This window comes from Ahaetulla prasina, chromosome 1, assembly GCF_028640845.1.
Source record: "Ahaetulla prasina isolate Xishuangbanna chromosome 1, ASM2864084v1, whole genome shotgun sequence".
In the NCBI taxonomy this organism is placed as follows: Eukaryota; Metazoa; Chordata; class Lepidosauria; order Squamata; family Colubridae; genus Ahaetulla; species Ahaetulla prasina.
In genome coordinates, this window is record NC_080539.1 from 183,032,656 (window position 1) to 183,057,291 (window position 24,636).

General features: G+C 36.7%; 1 protein-coding gene across 3 annotated transcripts in view; it reads right to left on the bottom strand.

Moving 5' to 3' along the window:
* COL4A1 (collagen type IV alpha 1 chain) overlaps positions 1-24,636 on the bottom strand; it is a 176,621-nt gene that overhangs the window by 63,417 nt on the left and 88,568 nt on the right. For 2 of the 3 annotated variants that reach the window (XM_058184421.1, XM_058184420.1), the window contains exons 13-24: positions 22,422-22,511; positions 21,728-21,763; positions 16,933-16,992; positions 14,784-14,828; positions 14,525-14,578; positions 11,959-12,000; positions 11,385-11,478; positions 10,993-11,028; positions 9,160-9,315; positions 7,492-7,584; positions 5,423-5,506; positions 3,481-3,551 (exon numbers count right to left, since the gene is read on the bottom strand). In XM_058184421.1, the coding sequence (XP_058040404.1) occupies positions 3,481-3,551; positions 5,423-5,506; positions 7,492-7,584; positions 9,160-9,315; positions 10,993-11,028; positions 11,385-11,478; positions 11,959-12,000; positions 14,525-14,578; positions 14,784-14,828; positions 16,933-16,992; positions 21,728-21,763; positions 22,422-22,511 (861 nt within the window). Of the gene's footprint in view, positions 1-3,480; positions 3,552-5,422; positions 5,507-7,491; positions 7,585-9,159; positions 9,316-10,992; positions 11,029-11,384; positions 11,479-11,958; positions 12,001-14,524; positions 14,579-14,783; positions 14,829-16,932; positions 16,993-21,727; positions 21,764-22,421; positions 22,512-23,246; positions 23,337-24,636 lie in introns of those variants that run through there. The other variant, XM_058184422.1, reaches the window with a different exon arrangement.

Sequence of the window (24,636 nt, forward strand, 5' to 3'; positions counted from 1 at the left end):
CATCTCCACCAGTAATCAGCACTCAGATCAGCATACACTCTGGGCACAATTATTAGGCAAGTTGTATTTGGGAGGATTAATTTCATTATTGAACAACTACAGTGCTCTCGGTCAATCCAAACAGTTAATAAACCTCAAACCAGGGGTGAAATGCTTCTGTTCGGACCAATTCGGCCGATCTGGTAGTGATGACAGCCAGTGATTCGGAGAACTGGTAGTGATGGCTGCTCGAGGCTCTGCCCACCTAACTGGTCATCATTACTTCCTCATTTTAACCTGTTTTTTACCCTCTGGGCACGCAGAGAAGGATTTGTGCATGCGCAGAGGGTCAGCATATGCATTTCTGAACCCGTAGGAAAGGTAAGTAGATTTCACCCCTGCCTCAAACATGAATAGTTAAGAAAGTAAAAGTGAGGTTTTGGCTTCCTTAGGAGAATATCTATGTGTGCACAATTATTGGACAACTATTTAGTGTGCAGAATTATTATGCAACTAAATGAAAAACAAAAATTTGCCCATCTCACTGGTTTATTTGCATCTGTTAAAGTGAGAATAATAAACAAACAACTCAAAATGTACAAATAAACATTTCTGACAGTTCACACACACACACACACACACACACACACACACACACACACAATCAGTGACCAATCTAGCCACCTTTCTTTTCAGTAACAGTTATAAGCCTTCCATTCATGGAGCCTGTCAGATTCTTGATCTGACACTGTTCAGAGAGATGTACTGTTTTCCTTCACTGTAAATTTCCCATTTAAGAAGGGCGTACAAGTTCTCAATAGGTGTAGGTCAGGTGAGGAAGGAGGCCATCTCATAATCTTTCATCTTTAAGGCCTTTACTGGCTAGCCATGCAGTGGAGTACTTTCATGCATGAAGTGGAGCATTTTTCTGCATAAAAATCATGGTCTTCTTCAGATGCAGACTTTTTCCTGTACCACTGCTTGAAGAAAGTATCTTCTAAAATCTGGCAGTAGATTTGGGAGTTAATTTTGGGAGTCCATCTTCAACCTGAAAAGGTCCAACTAGCTCATTTTTAATAATACCAGACCATACCAGTACGCTGGCTTCTGAGTCAAAGTTGAGCTCTGTGCCTGTTATTGATCCAGCCACGGACCCATCCATCTGGTCCATTGAGTCACTCTCATCTCATCAGTCCATAAAACCTTTGGAAAATCTGTCTTCAGATATTTCTTGGCCCAGTCTTGCTGTTTCAACTTATGTGTCTTGTTCAGTGGTGGTCAGGTTTCAGCCTTCCTTACCTTGGCCATGTCTCTTGAGCAGTGAACACCTTGTTCTTCTGGGCACTCCAGGTAGGCTGAAGTTCTGGAATATGACAGCACTGGAGGATAATAAATTCCTGGTAGCTTCATGTTTGATTCTTCTCAAATCTTTGGCAGTTAATGTGCGTCTTTGTTTCTCAACATGTTTCTTGTGATCCTGTTGACTATTTGCAACAAAACATTTGATGGTTCTATGATCATGCCCCAATATCTTAGCAATTTCAAGTGTGCTGCATCCCTCTGAAAGACTTTTTATAATTTTTGACTTTTCAGAGTCACTTAAATCTCTTTTTTGGCCTATTTTTGCCTGAGGAAAAGAAGCTGCCTAATAATTATGCACACCTTGATATAGGGTGTTGATCTCCTTAGGCTACACTCTCCCTCATTACACAAAAGCATATCACCTGATATGCTTAAATCCACTAAGCATTCAAGTTTATACAGCTTGAAGGTGGAAAATATGCATAAAAATGATGATACAGTCAAAATACTAACTTGCCTAATAATTGTTCACACAGACTAACTCCAAGGTTACCTTCAGAATGACAATCAAGTAAACAATACCCCAATCAAGAAACTTCCAAAGAGCCGTCACTAAACAGCCCACCCAAAGAATCTCTAAGTCCGCCCCCACCCACACAGACAGGCAAGACATCAGAATATAAACTGACAGCAAACAGCCCTCCTTACTAGCACTGAAGATGTTACCTAGTTAACAGTAATGAAACTTTTGCAAGAAAACAAGCAAGCTCAGAGAGCAACAAGGACCCCTGCTTCAACAGTGCCTCCTTCTCCATCTATCACCCTTCACCCAGAAAGCCCTCATTCCAAAGAAAAGAAACTGAAGCATGGGTACATTTTTAAACAATTCAATACAATGATAGTGAAGAATTTCTACCCTTACAGGCATATTTGCTCATTTATTAACAGGAGGAAATTAATTATTTATTGATCCCAAAAGTGGGCAGACTTTGATTTAGAAATCCAGTAAACTAACTTTTTGGAAGCAATTGCATGGTTTAAAGGCCATACACAGAAGCCCCAATCGAGAAAATAAAGGACATAGTAAATATCTAATAATAAGTGGACAACTTGTGGCTGCTTTGACTCCTGGCTATTATAAATACTAAACAACCTGCCACCCCTTGGGTCATCCTTTCAGGTTTTTTTCCTTGCCTGCAGTGCTTGCAACAATGTACAGTTTCTAATATATGCCTTCACTGGAACAGCTGAGATACATTTACAGATGTATCTGTCTGGAAAATACTCCATGTTGAGTTGTATAGCACAGTCAAACATCAGCATAGGAAATGTTTTGTATTATGTCATAAATTGTTTTATTACCATTTTTCTGTCATAAAATATTTTATAAAATTTGCCAAATCGTGGATCTTAGATTTTGGACACATAAGGTAAGTTACCCCTTTAGAGGTAGCTTGGTTCAAAAGTTGTTGCCCTATGATGCATCATTTCATCCTGTCAAAAGTTACAGGAGTGAGAGTTTTATTACTATATAAATAGTCCATGAAATCACTCACAGTATAAGCCATTGTCATCAAGGCAGAAGGAAGTGCTACTGGCTTCCCCCTTCACAATGATCAATCAGACTGCTTCTCTTCTGCCAGGAATCTGTATTCTTCAGCAGAAATATTGGGAAGGAGTGGAATGTCTCCAGAGAGAAATTAGCAGGTTGCAAGCTGGCCAGTGGGAGAAGAGGCCTCAGTGCTTTCTTTTCCCCTACCAGAAACTGCTCAGGACTGATAGTGCCCTTCCAGCAGCCCAGCTATCCTCTCCAAGTGCCCTTGCTCAAGTGTGCTGCAAAGCAAGGAAATTAATGATACCCACATGTGTATGTGAGTGTACACGTGTGTGTTAAATGGGGGAGGGGCATGCATTTGCAGCTCCTGACCTAGCAACCTGTGTGGGCCTGAAGGCTAAAGATCTTGGCTACTGACATAATTGACATTATTACTCCTATCCATAAGTGCTGTGAGAGGGAAACACAAACTTTTTCCTCTTCATCGAAACAAAATGCCATGCCCTTAAATACAAAAAGTAAGAGATTCTTTGACTTTGTATTTGAAATTCATTTCCTGAGATGATGAACATTGAAGCACTGATGACACTCATTATTACAAAAATATTTCTCTGAAAAGTTGCCCCAAATGCCCATATACTTACTGCCACTCCCGGAATGCCTTCAAATCCAGGAAGGCCTCTATCACCTTTAGCACCTGGTGGTCCTGGAATGCCTTTTTAAAAGAACAGAATATGTATGTGTGTATACATAAATAAATAAGTGCTTGGGAGAGCATTTTCTAGCTATCATTCCAAATTGTACATGCAGACTACAGTATTTGCAGAAGGCTTAAGTTTAAAAAGAAAAAGGGGGGAAAAAGAAGTTAATGGGCTTTTGACATTCTTGGAGAGTCACGTTTGTCTGACTTGATCAAGCAATCTTGATCATTGCTTTGAGTGAGAAGGTGACTTTGGTTGATCAAAGGTACCAAATCTCTTCCCCAAATCCTCAAATGTTGTTCTCAACTACTATGAAGATCTGGTGGTAATGAAAGGACTGACTCAATGACTTTAAGACTAGTGCCAAATAACTATTAACAGATGTTACTGGAATGAATTGGGAACCTCTTGCTGAGTTTTTAAGCAATTTTCTACTTACATTGTATTCTATAGTGCTAATCAAAAGAATCACATGCAATGGAGAAAGAATCTGCTCAATGAAAACTAGGTATAACTTTTTAAAAAACCAAGAGGCACATTTGAAATTTTGTGAGTTTATTGTGGGCATGGGTCATAAGACATTTGCCACATAGATGCTTGCCTAATCATAAAACAGCTGCTGGGTTGACTAGACATAAAAAAACAACAACAGTCATTTATTGTATTAGAAGTCAACTGTTGAAGATTACTCTCATGCAATGTTTAGGCCACTCATTAGAAATTAAAATATTAGCCAGTTCAATCTGTGAGTATTATTGCCCTGTGTTTAATCTATTTTTCAGGAAGTTTTTGGAATAATTAGCAATGCCTATAATTTAAAATCAGTGTCAGAAATCCTACTTATTGGTTGCCAGCAGGATCAGTAGACTTGGTGGGCAGCCTAATGTGTGAAATTCCTTCCAAAGTGATATGCACAGCTGGCCACATCTGTAGCTGCTTTTAAGCATTTTTTCATGGCATTTACTTTTGATAGGCATTCCGAGAATATTTTCCTGTATTTACATTTTTTTCTATTTAATACGATGTAATACTTTTATATTATTTTATTGTAAGCTGCCAAGAGAAGATTATGATTTTGATAATCAAATATGATGATCATTTGAATAAAGGAATAAACGTGTTTATTACAGAAAAGGAAATGTTGGAGTACTGTACTCCAAATAATTTTTAGAAAGAAGGACTTTTTTTTAGTGCTTTACTTGAACTAGCTATAATGGAATAATAATAAAATATGGTTTTTTTAAACAATAAAAAGAAGGAATTTTATGTAATTTTTAACCACCACTTCTCAATTACAGAGAATGCTCATCCTTTATAAAATGCTTAAACAAAACGAAATCATCCTGCAATTGTGTAGAAATTGTGGATGATGTTTGACATTTGTGAGACTTATTTTCCAAAAAGCCATTTATAAAGTTTTCACATTTTGTGTAGACATAGAAAAGATGCAGGATAAGAAAATGTAGGCTTCTTACTCTTGTTTTCTGTTCAGGAGGAAATAAAGATTGCATTTTCAGAAAAAGGCAGAGTTAAGTTCACTTCTACTGCTCCAGGGATCACACAACAGACCCTTTCATCAAAATGAATTAAAATAAATGCCAAGATTATTTAACTCATTCTAGATTGTTAAGAATGACATTTGAAGAGCACAGAATAGAAGGGAGGAACATTCTAAGTTATTTTACTTTCTTCTCTGCTGTATATGATCATCTAGTAATACAAACTAACATTTGAAACTTCTATTTTGTTACACATATAATTTTGAAACTATCTCTCCATTTCTATATGAAACAATATGATGAATGGAACAATAGAAAAACAGAACACATTCTAGGGGGGAAAATTTTCTGCAGTCTAATTAAGGGATTCCCTCTTTTTACTTTACCTGGTTCTCCTTGGGGCCCTTGGGGCCCTGTTGGTCCAGGAAAACCTGCTCCATCACATTCCAAGCAGTCTTCCCCTTTTTCACCTATGGGAAAAGGTAAAGATGTTTGAAAATTCTTTACATTTAGCATGAAAATCTCATACCTCAGGAATGGAAATACGTGTGACATAATATTTGACACATATTATTTAATCAAACTTTGAACGTGACACATTGAAAAAAGTCTGCATGCAAACCATAAAGGATTGCCTGTGGGCCCTGAAAGCCTTGGGTGTTTGATCAAATAATAATCGTATTGACTATAGTTAAATAAAAATTGTCTTTCTATGGGAATTTAATGAAATCTATTTTAGGTTTTTTCCCCCTGAGCGGATTCACCCACATTTTGGAAGATTGCATCTTGCTTTATTGCACAAATACAACTTCTCTTTCCATTTTCTTGCATGCACTGTTATAATAGTCCTCTTTGTCCCATCGTGCAGCGGGCTGGAAACCTCAGTTCTGTTCTTTAACTGCCTCTCTTGTTTTTGCTCCATTTTTTCTGAATAATGTTGGAAGTTACAGTAATTGTGAAAAGTCATTCATGTATTACATATTGTATTATTGTGTGTGTGTCTATGATGGGAGAAATATAATTGTCAAGAGAAACTAGGAGAAAGTCATGTGACATCTTTAGAAGAGTTCTTAATTGTATATTACACCTTCTAGTTTTTCAAAGTAGAATTTTATTGACTTGGAAATAGGAGGGTATTGAGACAATAAAGGGGAGTGAACAAAATCAAAATGAGCTGTAATCACAATCCTGTTCATAAGAATTTAAGGATCTGTAGCTGGGAAAGGTACATATATATTTATACTTTGAATGTATCAAGAAGTATTAAAAATAATGGTCTCCTATTTCAAGGTAAATAATAAAAATACAGGTAGCACTTGATTTATGACCACAATTGAGCCCAAAATTTCTGTCATTAAGTTAAGTGAGACATTTGTTAAGTGAGTTTTGCCCCATTTTACAACCTTTCCTGCCACAGATGTTAAGTGAATCACTGCATTCAATAAGTTAGTAACTGGTTGTTAAGTGAATCTGGCTTCCCCATTGATTTTGCTTGTCAGAAGGTCGCAAAAGGTGATCACATGACTCCAAGACACTGCAACTATCATAAATACATGCCAGTTGCCAAATATCTGAATTCTTATCACATGCGCATGGGGACACTGCAATGGTCATATGTTTGAAAAATGGTCATAAGTCACTTTTTTCAGTGCCGTTGTAGCTGCAAATGGTCACTAAATGAACTGTTCTAAGTCAAGGATTACCTTACATCCTGCACTCATGCTTGCCTTTAAGCCTGTGATTTCTTTCTTTGAAGCACCAATGTTGTTTTTAAAGCTTCCCTAAGAAAATCACCTGTTCTACTTTTGGTGTGAAGCATATAAATCTATCTGTGTTTGCATGTCTTTTATGCAACCGTTTTGTTACATTCCTCACCTTACATGTGAAACAGTAGAGTATATCTAAAGTGAGATTTAGGTTCACATGCATATTTGCAATTCTTTTACCTGATCCTCATATAGATAGTCCTTAACCTATAGAAATTCACTTAGTGATTGTTCAAAGTTACCATGGCACTGAAAAAAGTGACTTATGACCATTTTTCACACATATGACCGTTGCAGCATCCCCATGCTCATGTGATTTACATTTGGATGCTTGACGACTGGTTCACATTTATGATGGTTGCAGTATCTCAGGGTCATGTGATCACTTTTTGTGACCTTCTGAGAAGCAAAGTCAATGGGGAAGCCGGATTCACTTAATAATGGTGTTACTAATTTAACAACTGCAGTGATTCATTTAACAAATGTGGCAAGAACAGTCGTAAAATGGGGCAAAGCTCACTTAACAAATTTCTCACTTAACAACATGAATTTTGGTACAACCACAATTGTGGTTGTACGCTGAGGACTACCTGTACTTTCTATTGGATTTATTTTTCATTAATGTTTAATCAATGTCATCTCTTTTTTGGAATTCAAAAATGAAAGTCAAAAACCAATATCATTCTTACCTTTCTCTCCTCTTTCTCCCGTATAGCCTGACTGTCCTGATGTGCCTTGGAGACCTGGGTCACCAGGTGGACCACGTTCACACCCAATTCCATCTGCAATAGTAAGAAAATAAAGGATATTAATTTTGATGTTTAAACATCAGTAATCTAAACAAATGACATTGATTACAAAACAAAAATAAAAGGCAGGAGCCATGAAATTATATTACTAATAATGTCCATTTCTTTAAGGCTAATTGACATAACATTCTCCCTCTTTAGTTTTGCAATCCCAACAATTTGCAAAGTAATAATCATTGTAAAGAAATCTATATTGGAGTAACTCCTATCCAACAATTGCAGAGGTTAAGAAAATAGGGTACTGTGTTGCAATATAGACCTTGCTACAATGTGATCTCATCCCTCAAGGTCATTCATTATACTATCTCTCAAATTTTGCTCATTTTTCTCTTTTGTACCCTTTCAATCAGCGTTCTGCCAAACACCTTCCAAAACACCATTAACAACTAATTTGTGGTGTTTGCATTCATTCTTGCTACCATTTATTAGCCCCAAGATACTGTTACCAGCATAGTAACAGTATCTTGGGGCTCTCATCACAATTACTCATGCCCTAGTCCCCTCCCATCTGGACTATAATACACTCTACATGGGGCTGCACTTGAAAAGTATCCAGAAGCTTCCGTTGGCATAGAATGTAGTGGTGTGAGCAGTTATGTGTTTTTCTAGGGAAACAAATGTCATGCCTCCACTTCACAAGCTACATTGGTTACCAGTCTATTTCTGGTACAATTCAGTGCTGGTTTTGACATTTAAAGCTCTATAAGGCATAAAGCTAGTTTATTTAAAGGATCATTTATCCCCAATTACATATGCCCATTCCCCCATTCTCTCCATCCTTCATCCTTAGCAATCAAATTGATCATGTTTTTGAATTAATTCATTTTCCACATGTACATATGAATAAGCTTAAACAAGCAAACAGCCATTATTTTCAATCATACTGGGTTTCTGAATGACCCAACCATGCCATGTTGCAATCTTTCACATGACACAGTCATCATCTGATGGCCTTAAATACATTTAAATATATTAAGAACTTTGGCCTCTGCTACCTGCCTTAGCATTGATCAGTTAATCCAATCCATAGGCTCCCCCTCCACTAAACTTAATCATTCTTTTTCTGGGTTTGGAAGCCAAAAATCCTTTTTTTATCCTTTTGACTCTTCAAGATACAGAAATACAACCCTCTTTCACTATGCTGATGAACTTAACTGTCTAAAGACCTATTAGAGAAAGTATCTTAATACAAAGGCTAGAAACAACTGTCAGAAAAGACAGTTCAATTTTAATGGAGAATAAAAATCTTCATATATACTTTTTATTTCTCAGTGAATGGATAGAATGTCAAAGATGCAACTGTTGGTTTGTAAGCAAGAATCATTTGAATAATTGTATGATCTTAATAAATTACTGTCAGAAGTCACCAATCACTCATTGTAAAGTCATTTATCCTGGCCAGGATAGTAGTTTTAAAGTAAAAGTATACCACAATCTTCTCTGACAAATTCATTCAGCACATTCTGGCCACAATCCTGATATTTACAGCTTATCTCAGGTCTTTTTAAATATTAAATAATACATTTTCTAAAGATAATAGTGACTTGCCTGTTCCACCAGGGGGGCCTGGAGCCCCGGGTAAACCACGAGGTCCCGTAAATCCATCTCTTCCTTTCGGCCCAGGCAAAGATGTTCCAGGAGGCCCTTGGTCACCTTTTCTCCCTCTTTCACCAGGAAAACCAGCTGGTCCTGGAATAGCTCGCCCTTGATTACAAGAATGCAGTGAAATAAATGCATGAAAACATTCTTAAGGAACTATATACATCAATAATAGTAACAACATCAAATGAAATATTAAAGGTAAGAATAGTAAAAATAGCCATATATCTAAATATGACAAATATGTTGAAGCTTTTTTTTCTTCCTTTCAATCATTTCCAATTTTCATTGGTTTATATATCAATATTGTTATTTATAAAAACATCCAGTTGCATGAAATCTAAAGATATGGGAGACACTCCCAACCAGAAGCCATTTGTGTAGACAAACACACCATATGGTTCTGGTGGTTGTTTTGAGATCTTTTTCTACTAAAGAGATATAGAGATGTAACAGACCAAATTTATCAATTGTGTATTATTTAGTTATTGTAATTGTATATCCAGGAGCCCAAAGTGCCTTAATGTGGAGATCTGTTTTCATTTAATTGGTTCAACAAACCTGTGAAATGGTAGGCTAACAAATAATCATATCTTTCACAATTATTTTAAGTAAAACATCATATTGGTTATGTCTAAAAGAGTTGCTGTATTGAAAATGTTGTCTCTAGTTTTATCTCAAATGAGAACCATCAGAGAGTATAAAAGAATCAGTTCTGAAATAGTGAGATGAGATAGAAAACTAACATTCTTCTGTAATGAGAAAGAGGAAAAAATGAAAAGAATTGTTTGACACAATAAAATTTCATGATCCAGGAGATAAGAAGTTATCAAAGATGGATATGTTCATAAATATTTTTCAAACACAAGATAAAACAATTAAATATTATATTAAGATGGACATAAGAAAACTCATGCTGAAGCCACTTCAATGACCCCAATGTAAAGTAAAGTTAGATAAGTGTGTAAATCAAATGGATCTTTTAAACAATCACTTAATAAGTCTTATTAATCAAATACATTTTTATTTGACTATATTAAACTAAGTTCATTTTGTTCTTTTTTAAAAATATGCTAAGTTTCTCTTAAAAGACAAAAATAATGTCATGCCTCAAAAAAAAAAAATAACCTAATGTACATTTAAATACTGTATCTAAACACCATATTTACAGTATGAAGGAGCATCTTTTCGGACAACACTTTTTATTAAAAGGCCTAAGCTTTTGTGAACTACAACTCATTTTATTTGATTTACTGAATGGTTAAACTCGTACAGAATTGAGGCAGGAGAAAGGGAGAGGAAGAGAGAAACTGGGTGGCTAGTCAGATGCAGACAAAGATGCAGCTTTTGAAAGTACATTACAACAGTTACTTCATAATCAGTTTCACATGTAACCCACAACCCTGCCTTCCCTCTGCCTCATCTCATGGATGTAATGTAGCCTCTTTACTCTTTTACTTTTAAAGACTAAGCATCTATAATATCAGTTATGCTAATTACATTGCTAGGGAAAAAATACAATTAGAAAAGGAAAGATGCAAAACCACTGATAAGGTATCAAGAATGCCAGACACTGGAAAGTTCAATGCAAAATAGGAAAATGATACTGAAGATAAGTGAATGCTTTATAAACATAAAATAATTGCTCAGAAACTATGGCCAATATCAGTGAAAATATACTATTTATATCCACAGAAATATTGGAACTAAAATTTGGCAAAGTTATGGCAAAAATCAATTCAAACTGATCAATTAATTAACCAAATTAAGAAATATTCTCACCTGGAGGACCTGGTGGCCCTGGACTCCCTTGAAAACCTATAAAATAAATATAATCAAGTTTCAGAAAATAAAGTCTTACATTGTATTTGATATTTGGCCGTATACTAATCTGAGACCCACTAAGACATATTGTAGAAGATTGGCTTGATTTTTTTTCTAGAGGCTAGGTTACTTATTTTCTCTCAAATCATGAAAAAAAATTACATATATTATTATTGGAATTATTATTGGATTTATACCCCACCTTTCTATCCACTTGACAATCAAGGCAGCTTGTAATACAAGAGAATTAAAACATCATGAGTGTAAGAACTAACAATTTAAATTTTATTTAATTTCAGTTAATTTCTCAAGCAATTAAGAATATGTAATGAATAATGACCAAGATTTACCTGTGGGACCTGGTTCACCTTTCCTTCCTAGAAACCCTTGAGGTCCTGGATCACCCTTTTCACCAAACACTTCTTCATCTCTGTCATCTGTAACCTGAATAATGACAAGCATCAAAATACAGAAAACCCTTAAAACTGAAATTTTCCAAATAAGCCAGATCTTACAGTACTTCTGGGATTCCTGTCTTTCTTAGGAATTGCTTTAGCCCAATCTTCCCAACCCTGGTATTTCCGAGATGTGTTAGAATTGTAACTCAGATAAAGATCTGATCACACTTAGATACAGAAAGGCAAACTTCCCAAGTCTTCCCGTATCTAAGCGTGATCAAATCTTTATGGAGAAAAGAAGGAAGGAAGGAAGATTACTTGGATAAGTGAGTCATGAGACTGCAATACTTTGCATTTAGTCAATATCAGGTTCAGCCCAGATAATTAAAAATAGTTGTAGCTAACAGCCCAGAAAACTCCTGCTGGTCAGAGTAATAACTACTGTAATACACAAGCAAACAGTCTAGTCTGCATTGAACTATCTACTTATTTTTAAAACACATTTAAAACCAGATTTTACACTTACAATTCCTGGAGGTCCAGGAGGTCCTGCTATACCCTTGTCTCCCTGGCAGGAGGGAAAAGAAGGAATTTATCTACTGACTTTGAAACAATATTTTAAAAAACTGGGTATAACCAACTGATTGCATTGGAAAAGGAGGAAAGAGAAAACATAGCCAATGCAGAAATGTGTATGAGTTCTCTTTAACAGCTTTGCATGTATGAAAGCCTTCAGCTCCAAATACATACCATTAACCACTTGAAAACTTTTTCAAGTTTTAACAATATAAATTATATCTATAAAAATACTGTAAGCCTAAATAATGTACTAGCTATGGGAGTCTGTGGAACCCTTCTGCTGATAAGATTTATTCTTAAGACTAATGGAACAGGAAATACCATGTTTCCCCGAAAATAAGACCCTGTGTTATATTTTTTTTGCCACCCAAAAAGGTCTTATTTCTAGGGGCGGGGGGAGGTGTCGTCCACTGACTCACCTCATTTGCGTGTGTCGCCCCCAGCCTCCTTTTCAATGTCAGAGGCCTTCAGGAACTTCTGTGGCTAGCAAGGCTTTCTGAAGGCCTCTGCAGCCACTAAGAGAGCTCTGGATTGATCCGAAGCTCTGTTAGCAGCTGCAGAGGCCTTCAGGAAAGCCTTACCTGCCACAAAAGAAATGGAGGCAAGGCAAGTGTCGGGGTGTGTGAGGCCTGGCTGCAACTGTCCAAAAGTAAGCAGTAGGGCAGCTCCATACACACCCCATCCCCACCCTAGCTTAATTTTTACCCATGCACCTTGGAGTGGGCGGGGTCTTAATTAGGGCTTGTTTTGGGGGGGGGTAGGGCTTATATTGAATGCACATGTAAAAATCAAACACTTACATTTGGGGTAAGTCATATTTTCGGGGAAACATGATACCGTATATACTCGAGTATAAGCCGAGTTTTTCAGCACATTTTTTGTGCTGGAAAGCGTCTGGCTTATACTCGAGTATATCGGCTTATACTCGAGTTTTGTTTTTTAAGCCCTCGACATACTCGAGTATATCGGCTTATACTCGAGGTTTTTTTTTCTTTTTCACATTTTACCGGACTGAAGCCCTGCCGGTGCAGTGAGAGGCGGGCGGAGGAGCCGCCAGCCTTCTCAGCTGAGGGAGGAGGTTTCCCCAACGGTGGTGCCTCATTTCCACCCTCGGCTTATACTGAGTCCCAGTTTACCCCAGTTTTTGGGGTAAAATTGAGGACCTCGGCTTATACTCGAGTATATCGGCTTATATTGAATGCACATGTAAAAATCAAACACTTACATTTGGGGTAAGTCATATTTTCGGGGAAACATGATAATTTGCCACTTTTGAACCAATACTTAAAACTGTTGCCAACCAGCAGAGGTTAAAAGGTCTTCTGATAATGATGCAATGCTGACATTAGGAGGGCTGGGATTTAAATATTTTAAATAGCTTGGGGAATGTAGGTAAAAAAGGTAAAGGAGTCCCTGTGGATTTTATTTTGCTAGTCATTGCCGCCTATAGGGGGCAGTGCTCATCTCTATTTCAAGGACATTGAGCCAGTGCTGTCCAAAGACATTTCCGTGGTCATGTGGCCAGCATGATGTCATGGAGCACTGTTACTTTCCCATCAAAGTGATACTATTTATCTACCCTTATTTGTATGCTTTCAAACTGCTAGGTTGACAGGAACTGGGGTGAGGATGGGACTCGGGTCTCGAACACAGATTTCCAGTTGACAAGCCCAGCATCTTAGCCACTGAACCTTGGAGAGTGTAGGAAGAACATTTTGTCTCATAGAAACTTCTAGCCCTAAAACTGCTTGAGTTTCACTGCATAGAACACTAAACATTTTGGACTTATGTTTGACCATCCAGGCAATAATTGCAGTGGCTTTTACCAATTGGCTTGAAAATTGGCAACAATATAGATCTTAAGTACATTATAGTTGCTGGTGGCATTGTTATAAGGAATATGAAAATCAATTAATTTTGAGGCATATATATATATTAAAAAAAACATTTTGCAATTTGCTAGCTGAAGATCTATTAAAGTATTGTGGCTAAACTCTCCTGTGTGCCTTTTGGATTAAATCATAAAAGAGGATAATCCTATGGTTTTATAAACATAATCGATGAGAGCTCAGCAAACCCTAGTTTTAGTTATCATGTTAAGATGAATGATTCAGAAATCAGCTGCATTCTTTTTTTCCTTTCATTCTGAAAGATCACTGCTTGAATCATCTTCGATTCTTCCTCTTTACCAACCACTGATGGGAACCAATAACAGATTAAGGAAAAAATTTCTTTCTCTCAGTTTCTGAACTGCTATTATAATGCTTACTAGGAAAAAATGATTTGAGGAGAACTATGAATTTTTTGTTGCCATGATTTTTATTCTTTATTCTTAAAGATTTACCTATTATTTGACATAAGCTTTATGAGACACAGATTTATCGTTGTTAGAGGCTCTGATTAAAAGAAATAGTTTGAGTATGCTTTTATCTCCCCCCCCTCTCCATCTCTCCATCTATCTATTTATACTCATTTATTTGATTTGTTGTGCTTATTATATGGTGGCTACTTACTTTAGATCCAAGTACACCATGAAGTCCAGGAATTCCTGGCTGACCAGGTACTCCCTGCAGGTATCACAGTAAGAAAAAGGCCATTTTGTACACAGTAATTTCAAATGACTTCCCCTTTCCCAAAACAAAGCTAAAGACTATCCGAAGTTATTTTTGCAAAATTGACATGAAGAAAGATTCATAGGTATTTATTACCAGCAGCAAATCTTCTATGAATATGAAAATGAATACAATATTTATGATAAAGTGACCTACATACACGTTCTCCCTTCTCTCCATCCTCTCCATCCTTTCCAGGCCTTCCCTGTAAAATGAATAATTTTACTTATTTAGTCAGCATGGAAATTCTTGTTTCTCCTACTGGGTTGCTGAGACTAATGAAGAATTAACGAATTGCACAAAGTGTTTCCCTGCAAAATAATCAGTGTTTTCAAGCTTTCTCAGAGTCTTGGAAAAAATGGTGGGAATAATGCTGTAGAATCATCAACTAATCCTGCTCTCTAACATCCTAATAAATCTCCGAATGACTTCCTACTCATCAATGTAAGTATCCTTCTTTCTCATATTCGGTCTGTCCCCCATAGATCTGGGAAATGTTTGGAAAAGAGTGTCTGAGCCATTTTGATATGAGAATTTGTGGAATGCCCCCAGAAATACACATATAGAAGAGATGGGTTTCAGCAGGTTCTGACCAGTTCTGGAGAACCGGTAGTGGAAATTCTGGTTGGCCCTGCCCCCATCTCTTCTCTGCCTCCCAATTCCCAGCTGATCGGGAGGAAATGGGGATTTTGCAGTAACCTTCTCCTGGATTGGGGAGGGAATGGAGATTTTACAGTATCTTTCCCCTGCCACGCCCACCAAGCCATGTCCACCAAGCCATGCCACACCCACCAAGCCACACCCACAGAACCGGTAGTAAAACAATTTGAAACCCACCACTGACATATAATATATCTGACCAGAGTTAGAACTGGCTATGGGCAATTCCATCTCTAGCAGAACCTACTGTAAGCACAGAGCATAGGACGCTTTTCCGCAGCCACGTGTACACTTACTCCCTCACTTCTGCTGGATTGTGTAACAGACTCACTGCAGTTGTAAAGGCACACACACACTCTATTCACACACTTTCAAACCTTTCCAGCTGATATCAACAGTCACTATTCTGAAATTCATTGCAGTTAGCAAGGAATGGTTTTTCAAAGAAAGTTCCAGTTTTTGAAAGGCTAACCACCTTTCTTTTCCCAACTAAGACTTCCTCTCAAATAACAACAATGAAAACCTTCCATCAATTTCAGCAAAGTGTATATTAAAGTCTGGGAAGCCCTTTTGCCATTCCAGGGCATTGGAGATTCAGTGGGACCTATCAGGCTGATGGGGAAATTGTGCAGGGTTCCTTCAGGGCCTGGCCTCTTTTGATTATCAGTCAAGTTTAAGAGAAAGTTTTTACAATTTTTACAAGGAAAAGACAAAACAGTGATCAAATCACCCTTTGCCCACATCTGATTTTTTCCCTTTTTTTAAAAAAAAAAAACTTTCATTCAAGTAGTTTTGGTCACAGTAACAAATAAAAATATTTAAGGGAAGGAATAAAACACCTCCCTTAGATCCCTCAAACCAACTGAATCTTCTGCAAAGCTCACAAAGCTGCTTTGCAAACTTCTATCTGACAACTCCTCCTTATCCCTGCAGTGGGTGTGCACACAAGTCAGATGAAGCACTCAGATGCAGACGGACAGGAGGCACTTCTGCTTTGCTCTTGTATACTGCATAGCATCTCTGCTGAAGACTTTCCACAGTTTTATGATGAACTGAATCTAAAATGAACTGAATCTAAACTTTCCTATTTGTTTATGTAGATCCCATCATTTTTGTGTGTGGAAAGCAACGTTTTTTCTTTACTACTTTCCAACTTCACAAAACATAAAACTGCAATAAATAGCTTACATGAGACTAAATGCTCATTTAGTCACCCCAGGCACCCCAATGAAATTCATGGCTATTTCACTGAATATATTTTGTCCTCTTTAATTTATTCTTCTATGGTTCCTTTCTGAATAAAAAACTTCAATGGGACCGTAACAAAACAACTTCAGCCATGAAATATATGTTCAGCCCTTCAGTCATTACAGAATTAATTTTAAAATAGCAAGGGAAATTGCAAAGCCCTCAAAAGACAATGCACAATTTCAATAAGAAATCAATTTCATTTGTAGAACTCCTTAAAACAGGAGTCTCCAACCTTGGTCACTTTAAGACTTGTGGACTTCAATTCCCAGAGTCCCTTAGCCAGCAAAGCTGGCTGAGGAACTCTGGGAGTTGAAGTCCATAAGTCTTAAAGTGACCAAGGTTGGAGACTGCTGCCTTAAAATACCCAAATGGTTAGCAAAAAAAAAATATGTACATACCCGTGGACCAGGTTTCCCAGGTTCACCTTTTTCCCCTTTGATGCTCTGGCCTGGTGGCCCCTTTTAAAAGATGGCAGATATTTTACATGAGTTAATATAGTTAATTAAAATGTCAGTATAAGTTCCATGGACAAAACCCAAACTTTGCACTACTTTGAACATGATTCTTGGATGACAATGGATGTACCTGAGAAGAGGACCTGGAAGGTAATAATCCTAGATGGAAGTGGTTGGGGAGTCGAGTCTCCATTTTTTCCTTTCCATTGTCTGCTTTTTATGAACATGTGGGTTTTAACTGCATTTTTGGATATTTTTTTTCTTTCTTCTGATTTTTACTTTCAAACATTACTAGTTGAACCCTGATTTAATTTAACCCCCACTGCATCTTTTTTTAATAATTTTTGAGAGGAACTGTTTAGTACTGGCTATAAAGATTCCAGCTGTAAAAGTTTTACTACTGAAATATTTTGGACTATATCAAAATATAGTCAAAATGCAGCCAATATTTCAAGGCAAAGTTTATTGGAAAAGCTAGGCAGAAAGAATATTGTCAATTTACAAGGTCAGCTTGAAAATTTGGATAAAAAGCTTGATAACGTTACAATGATTTTAGAAGATGGTAATCAGATACAATTAACAGAGCTACCACAAGATTTACAACCAGATGGATTTAGAATGTAACTTGCTGCTCACAGCCTTGAAAGATGAGGCTGACTGGGAAAATACAAGTTGTCTAGAGGACTCCGAGAAAGGTATGGATTCTAAAGACTCAAAATTGACAGAACAACCAGTGATGAACTTGACTTTTCTAAGCAGTCTGAGGGAGATTGGAAAATGGTTTTATTATATCCAATTGAAAAACAAATGTTAGGAAATGTTATCTTACAAGTTATAGGAGACTTTTTTGTACAACAAATGCTGTGGAGATACACACAACAGAGACTTGTGATTCTGGGGAATAAAATCCAATTGTTAGAAAAAATCCTGTTTAATATTTTAAAGAAAGGGCTTACTATTAAGAATCAATCAAAGATATTTTTAAGAAGGTTTTTAAGAAGAAACTGGACAGTCACATGTCTGAAATGGTATAGGTCTCCTGCTTGAGCAGGTGGTTGGACTAGAAGACCTCCAAGGTCCCTTCCAGCTTTATTCTGATTGATTGATTGATATTTGATCTTGGATGGACCAAAGACAATTATTGTAGTGACTTATGGTAGAAGCCATGTGGACTTTCTGTGAGTAAAATGCAATAAATGGATTGTTGACAGAGGGTTTGGAAGTTTCATTTAGTTATTGGTTTTACCTGTTAACTATATTTTCATATATTAAATAGATGTCAGGGTAAGTGGGCAGGGTAAGTAGTGTAGAAATTTACAAATTATGTGTCTGCTTCACAAGAGGGGAGGAGTTATTATCTTTGAAATATATTTATCAGTATTCGACTAGGAGGAACAATTTATGTATATGTCTTCTTTCACTTATGCGCTTTTTTGGTGCAGGCCTGTTTAGGTTTGTTTTATTTTTGTATTTTTTTTCTTTTTTTGGAATTTGCATTTTAATGTTTTGAATAAAATAAAAAATTGTTTTAAAAAGGAAATGCAACTTTTTTTCTTTTAATAGATTGTATGGATACTTTTTAATTAGTACCGTCTTTAAAAGTATTTAATAGAAGCGTATCCTCTTTTTAGAGGGAACAGAACACGAAAGAGGCCTGTTGGGGTTCTCCCAAGCAGAACTACCCTATTAAGCAGAGTGAGACAATACTGGTTATATAGATAATCCATGGAAGTGTGGACACAAAAAGCTAGTGGGACATGCAAGAGGGATGCTATTCCATGGGGAGCTCCTAACATTCATCCTGCAGTACCTGCCTATTTCCTATTTGCATTTTTGATTTGATCTTTAAAGCAAGAATCCTTCTGCACCTTATTCTATTCAACTTTTTTCAATATAAGAATCTTGTTGTTTGGATGAGAGGCAGAAGAGGCAGAAGGTAGCTTTGGAGAAGATTCACCTAGAACAGTATTTCTTTCCCTTAGCAACTTTAAGATGTGCGGACCTGATGCTGGTTGGAGAATTCTGGGAGTGGAAATCCACACTTCCTAAAGTTGCTTAGATTGAGGAACACTGACCTAGAATAAGAGTTCAGGGATGGCATCCCAAAGGAATGGTTGTAAATGGAAGTAGAGGAGGTGGATTGTTGGAGAAGAGTTCCTAGTCAGGTTTCTTTTGTATATATTTGCTCAGTATACATTGTACTGGTTTTCTACTTTGTTGCCTGAGAGACCACACACAGTAAATCCTTGACCTGCAAGTATCTTGAATGGGATTTCTGGTCCTAGTGAAAATATGTGCTTGGCTGAAAAGTTGCAAGAGGGAGAGTCCAGATATACTCTCTTCAGAAAATATGAGAGAAAGCCAGCGGGAAAGGTGGAACAAAGATCAGATCATCCAAGAGACAGGTATGAATGCCTAGTGGTTGCTCCTTGTACTGCAATTTCCCATCCTATTGGGCTGCCATGCTAATCTGATCTCTCACCTCATGGAGTTGTTAGTCAATGCCAGATCAGTTCAAATTAGCCCTCTTTGATATGATCAGAGATGAAAAGGTCAATCTAGTTTCCACCTTTGAAACCTGCATTGGAGAGCTGCAAATGATGCCTCCTCCAATATTTGACAAAGCACCAGCGTAGGGATCCCTGGTGCAGGGATTGTTTCACCAGGAAATCACTCTTTGGCTGGTTTGTTATGAACAGTTTACCTGGTGCTGGGTTGCAGAACCATAGTAGCAATCTTGTTGGTATTCTTACCACTGATCAATTTCTTTCCTACTTGAGATGGCAAAGGTTCTCTAGTATGATCTTGGGAAATCCTAAGGCTGTCATGAAACAATCACTCCCTCTGTCTGGCTCAAGATTTTACAGCTACTATGGGATAGGCTCAGGGATGAAATCCAGCAGGTTCTGACAGGTTCTGGAGAACCAGTAGCGGAAATTTTGAGCAGTTCGGAGAACCGGCAAATACCACCTCTGGCTGGTCCCAGAGTGGGGTAGGAATGGAAATTTTGCAATATCCTTCCCCTGGAGTGGGGTGGGAATGAGGTTTTGCAGTATCGTTTCCCTACCATGCCCACCATGCCCACCAAACAATGCCCACAGAACTGATAGCTTAAGAAAAATGGACTTCACCACTGGATAGGCTGGTGTCAGCCACACAAGGTAGTCCAGACAAGAAACCAAAATCATGAGAACTAAATGCTACTTTATCTTTATTGTAAGTTTACACTAACACAATCTTGCAAACTGAAAACATTTCTTATCTCCCCTGCCTGTACTTGCCAGAGAACTAGGGAGGGTCCCTTCTATAATGGTATGTGAGAATTATATTGAGGAGTGTATAGAAGAGATACTCCTTAGGGAACAATCAGACAGTCAAAGAAGGTGTGCCCAGTAGTTTGGTCAAGGAAAGAAATTTAGGAAGGACCCACCCTGATTGATCAGTCTCTTAAAAGTAAGGGCAAGGTTATTCTGTTTTGCAAGGTTATTTTATGATACCTCTTAATTAACTAAAGGGCATTTTCATTAATTGATTACTGACAATAATAATATTACTGACAATAATAAAGTTGCTGTTATTAACTTTAAAATTAAAAATAAACTTTAGTTATTGATTGAAATATAGAATTTCAGAATTCAACCTTATTTGGGCTCAACTTGAAAACTATTTTGTGATAAAGCAAGTACTGTTATCCTTCTTTGTTCTGGGATTACATTTGATATTTGCCCTTAATGATGATGGACAGATAACCAAAGACTGATAGACAGACTAGACAAAACCAGCTATGTTTAGATAAAGCTGTTATTATAACACTTGTAGAATTTAAAATTAAAGTTTGACTTTGATTTTGATTATTTGCTCCTGAAGCATCACTCCCTCTAAAGCTCCATGATCACTAGAGCCTTTGAAAGATTTATTTCAAGTTCCTAAAATGGAAACCTTTTATGATGAAAAGTTGAAAGAAGTTCATGAAATTGGCATTGGTTTATTACACAAACTTTAGAATAATAAACTGGATAACCCTGTTTTGTAAATCAACTGAAGCTCCCAATAAAGAATGTAAAATTCATTTCTCTTGATCTTAAAATTAGACTAATAAAACTGAAAATTCTGTTTTATGGATATAGGATACTTCAGAAAATGTTTAATTGCATGCTATTATTCAGAATTTGCAATATTATTTCATATAGTTTTAACTATATGAATAGTTGTAAATGTGTCGTATTGCCACATTTGAGGCTGGAATTAAAACAGTTATTAACATGACCTTAGCTTGATCACTGCTAGTTAAGAACACAAATATTTTGCTTGGCTAATGTTCCCAACACATGGAATCTATCAAGACATCAGAACTGTGGCTTTTTCCTGCATAGGGACAGGGTAAAAACATTTTTATACAATATCAGAAGGGTGAATCTATACTTGCCTTGCAGCAATGGATTGCTGATATATATGGTGAGTCAACATTGAAATTGAATTATTTTTGCTAGTTTGTTTTTTGTTTTGTTTTATTTTGACAGAGAGGCAAATAAGAGGATTTTTAAGCCATCTGGTTTTGGAGTTTTTGCTCCTGAGATAAATTTCCAATCCTTGTTTTTCCTTTCCTTTTTCCCACGGATTTTTCTTTTCTTTTTGCATTTTAGGGGACCTGAAATTTTGTTTCTTTTTTTTCTGGTGTTAATTAGTTTCATGTGGGAAATCTTTTTTTGCTCCAAGATCACAAAAGATTTACACTTACTGGAAAGCCATCTTCACCTTTTTCACCAGGATCACCCTATTAGAATTTTAAAAACAAACAGCCAATTACTATAGTAGAGCACCATTGATGTCTACAAAATGCATTTTCCAAATCTAGATAAGCATACATTTGTGCCTCTCCCCCCGCCCCCTGGAAATCTCAACCATGCAACGTATCTGGTTATTATAAACTGTTAAATGTAACATAGATTCGCTAAGCATTAAACTCTGAGTGACCAAGTTCTGAAATCCTTAGGACAACATGCTGAACAACTTCAGAGCAGAATTAAATCTCAAGTCACTTTTGAAGCTGAATATAAAGGGGGGGAACCCTTTTTTTACTTTGCAATATAGTAACAGATTTAGACATTTAATTGATATCACTGTTGTTGGCTTTAATCTGTACTATGGATTTTCTAACCTGCAGACCACAGCATTTCTTATAACTGGAATGGCTAATTTGGTCTTTTATAATGCTTCCCTTATTTTACAAAGCCCATCTGTCTTAAGAGATGATGGCAGTGAACAAGTTGAAAATAAGCAAGTATTCCAAAGATAATTTACAAATGAACATAGACAGAAAATGGATGGTGCTCACATTGTTTATTTAAACTTTTATTTTGTCATTAATCCTCATCATAAGTGGCAGCTTCTAAAAACAATGTAATGAAGAGAAATAAGAAGTGCATATTTACTTTGTCTCCCTGTATGATGGTGGTCCCTTTCTCTCGATCCTGGGTATCTGTTCCTTGGGGACCAGGGGGACCCATGACACCACGCTCACCCTGAAAATATCCCCAATAAACAAATTGGCAAATGAATCAGCAAAAGGCATTGTAGTTTACTTACTGTAGTTTTAAAAACTTGGGGAAGTACATCATTTTAAAACAAACAGCCAATTACTATAGTAGAGCACCATTGATGTCTACAAAATGCATTTTCCAAATCTAGATAAGCATACATTTGTGCCTCTCCCCCCGGAAATCTCAACCATGCAACGTATCTGGTTATTATAAACTGTTAAATGTAACATAGATTCGCTAAGCATTAAACTCTGAGTGACCAGGTTCTGAAATCCTTAGGACAACATGCTGAACAACTTCAGAGCAGAATTAAATCTCAAGTCACTTTTGAAGCTGAATATAAAGGGGGGGACCCTTTTTTTACTTTGCAATATAGTAACAGATTTAGACATTTAATTGATATCACTGTTGTTGGCTTTAATCTGTACTATGGGTTTTCTAACCTGCAGACCACAGCATTTCTTATAACTGGAATGGCTAATTTGGTCTTTTATAATGCTTCCCTTATTTTACAAAGCCCATCTGTTTTAAGAGATGATGGCAGTGAACAAGTTGAAAATAAGCAAGTATTCCAAAGATAATTTACAAATGAACATAGACAGAAAATGGATGGTGCTCACATTGTTTATTTAAACTTTTATTTTGTCATTAATCCTCATCATAAGTGGCAGCTTCTAAAAACAATGTAATGAAGAGAAATAAGAAGTGCATATTTACTTTGTCTCCCTGTATGATGGTGGTCCCTTTCTCTCGATCCTGGGTATCTGTTCCTTGGGGACCAGGAGGACCCATGACACCACGCTCACCCTGCAAATATCCCCAATAAACAAATTGGCAAATAAATCAGCAAAAGGCATTGTAGTTTACTTACTGTAGTTTTAAAAACTTGGGGAAGTACATCATTTTAAAAACTTGGGGAAGTACATCATTTTAAAAACTTGGGGAAGTACATCATTTTAAAAACTTGGGGAAGTACATCATTTTAAAAACTCTGTTCATTTCAAATGTATTGCTCATTTCAAATGTATTTCAAATGTATTGCTCTTCTTCAGGCAAATTAGATATACTCATTAAAGATTAAATTATCTCTGTCCAGTCCCATCATTTCAGGAGATAATACTGTACACAATAAAAGACAATACAATCTCCATAAATAATGAATCTGTAATGATTTTCTAAAGGTTTTCTGAAATATACTGTATTTTATGCAATAATTGATTCACATAGAGTTTGTCTATCAGCTGTCTCAGATCCCACAGATGTAGACAGATGTTTCAATATTAGAAACTATATAATGGATCAATATTTTTCTCCAAAAGCAGTACAACTACTGTAAGTAGTCAAAATGTAATTTCATAAGTATTCTGAATTCCCCAACACATTGGGTTACTAACTTTAATGGATACAGAGAAAAAAAAATCACATTGACACAAGATGTAATGGAACTTTTGTATTTTAAACATCACAGGATCTTAAGACATGCCTTTCACTCCTTCAAAATTGTTGAATCTCCAAAAAAAAGTTCAAACTTCTTTTAGCTTCCCAATCTTCACACATACCCCCAGGACACAACATTTGAATCATGTCCACTTCAGTGACACATTAATTATGTACTGCATGAGGAAATCATTCCTTTGGCTTCTTGGTCTTTTGGTTAAGATGGTGTGAATGTGCATGCATGTAGTAGATGTTTTAAATCTTTCTAAGATGGTTGCTAGCCCTAGCATTTTGAAGAGTATTTTTCCCTGCCCACTTTCTCCATGAACCATGTTAGCATGCACATCATCAAATCTCTCCTTAGCTGCTTTGATCTGAACATTTTGCTTGAGCTCCTTGATTATTTTGATCGCTCTCTTCTATTATTTATATTTGTGTGTGTGTGTGTGTGTGTGTGTGTGTGTGTGTGTGTGTGTGAACTTAGGGGTTTGGTCTCAATATTCATCACTTTATGCTTATTTAAACTTTTATTTTGTCATTAATCCTCATCATAAGTGGCAGCTTCTAAAAACAATGTAATGAAGAGAAATAAGAAGTGCATATTTACTTTGTCTCCCTGTATGATGGTGGTCCCTTTCTCTCGATCCTGGGTATCTGTTCCTTGGGGACC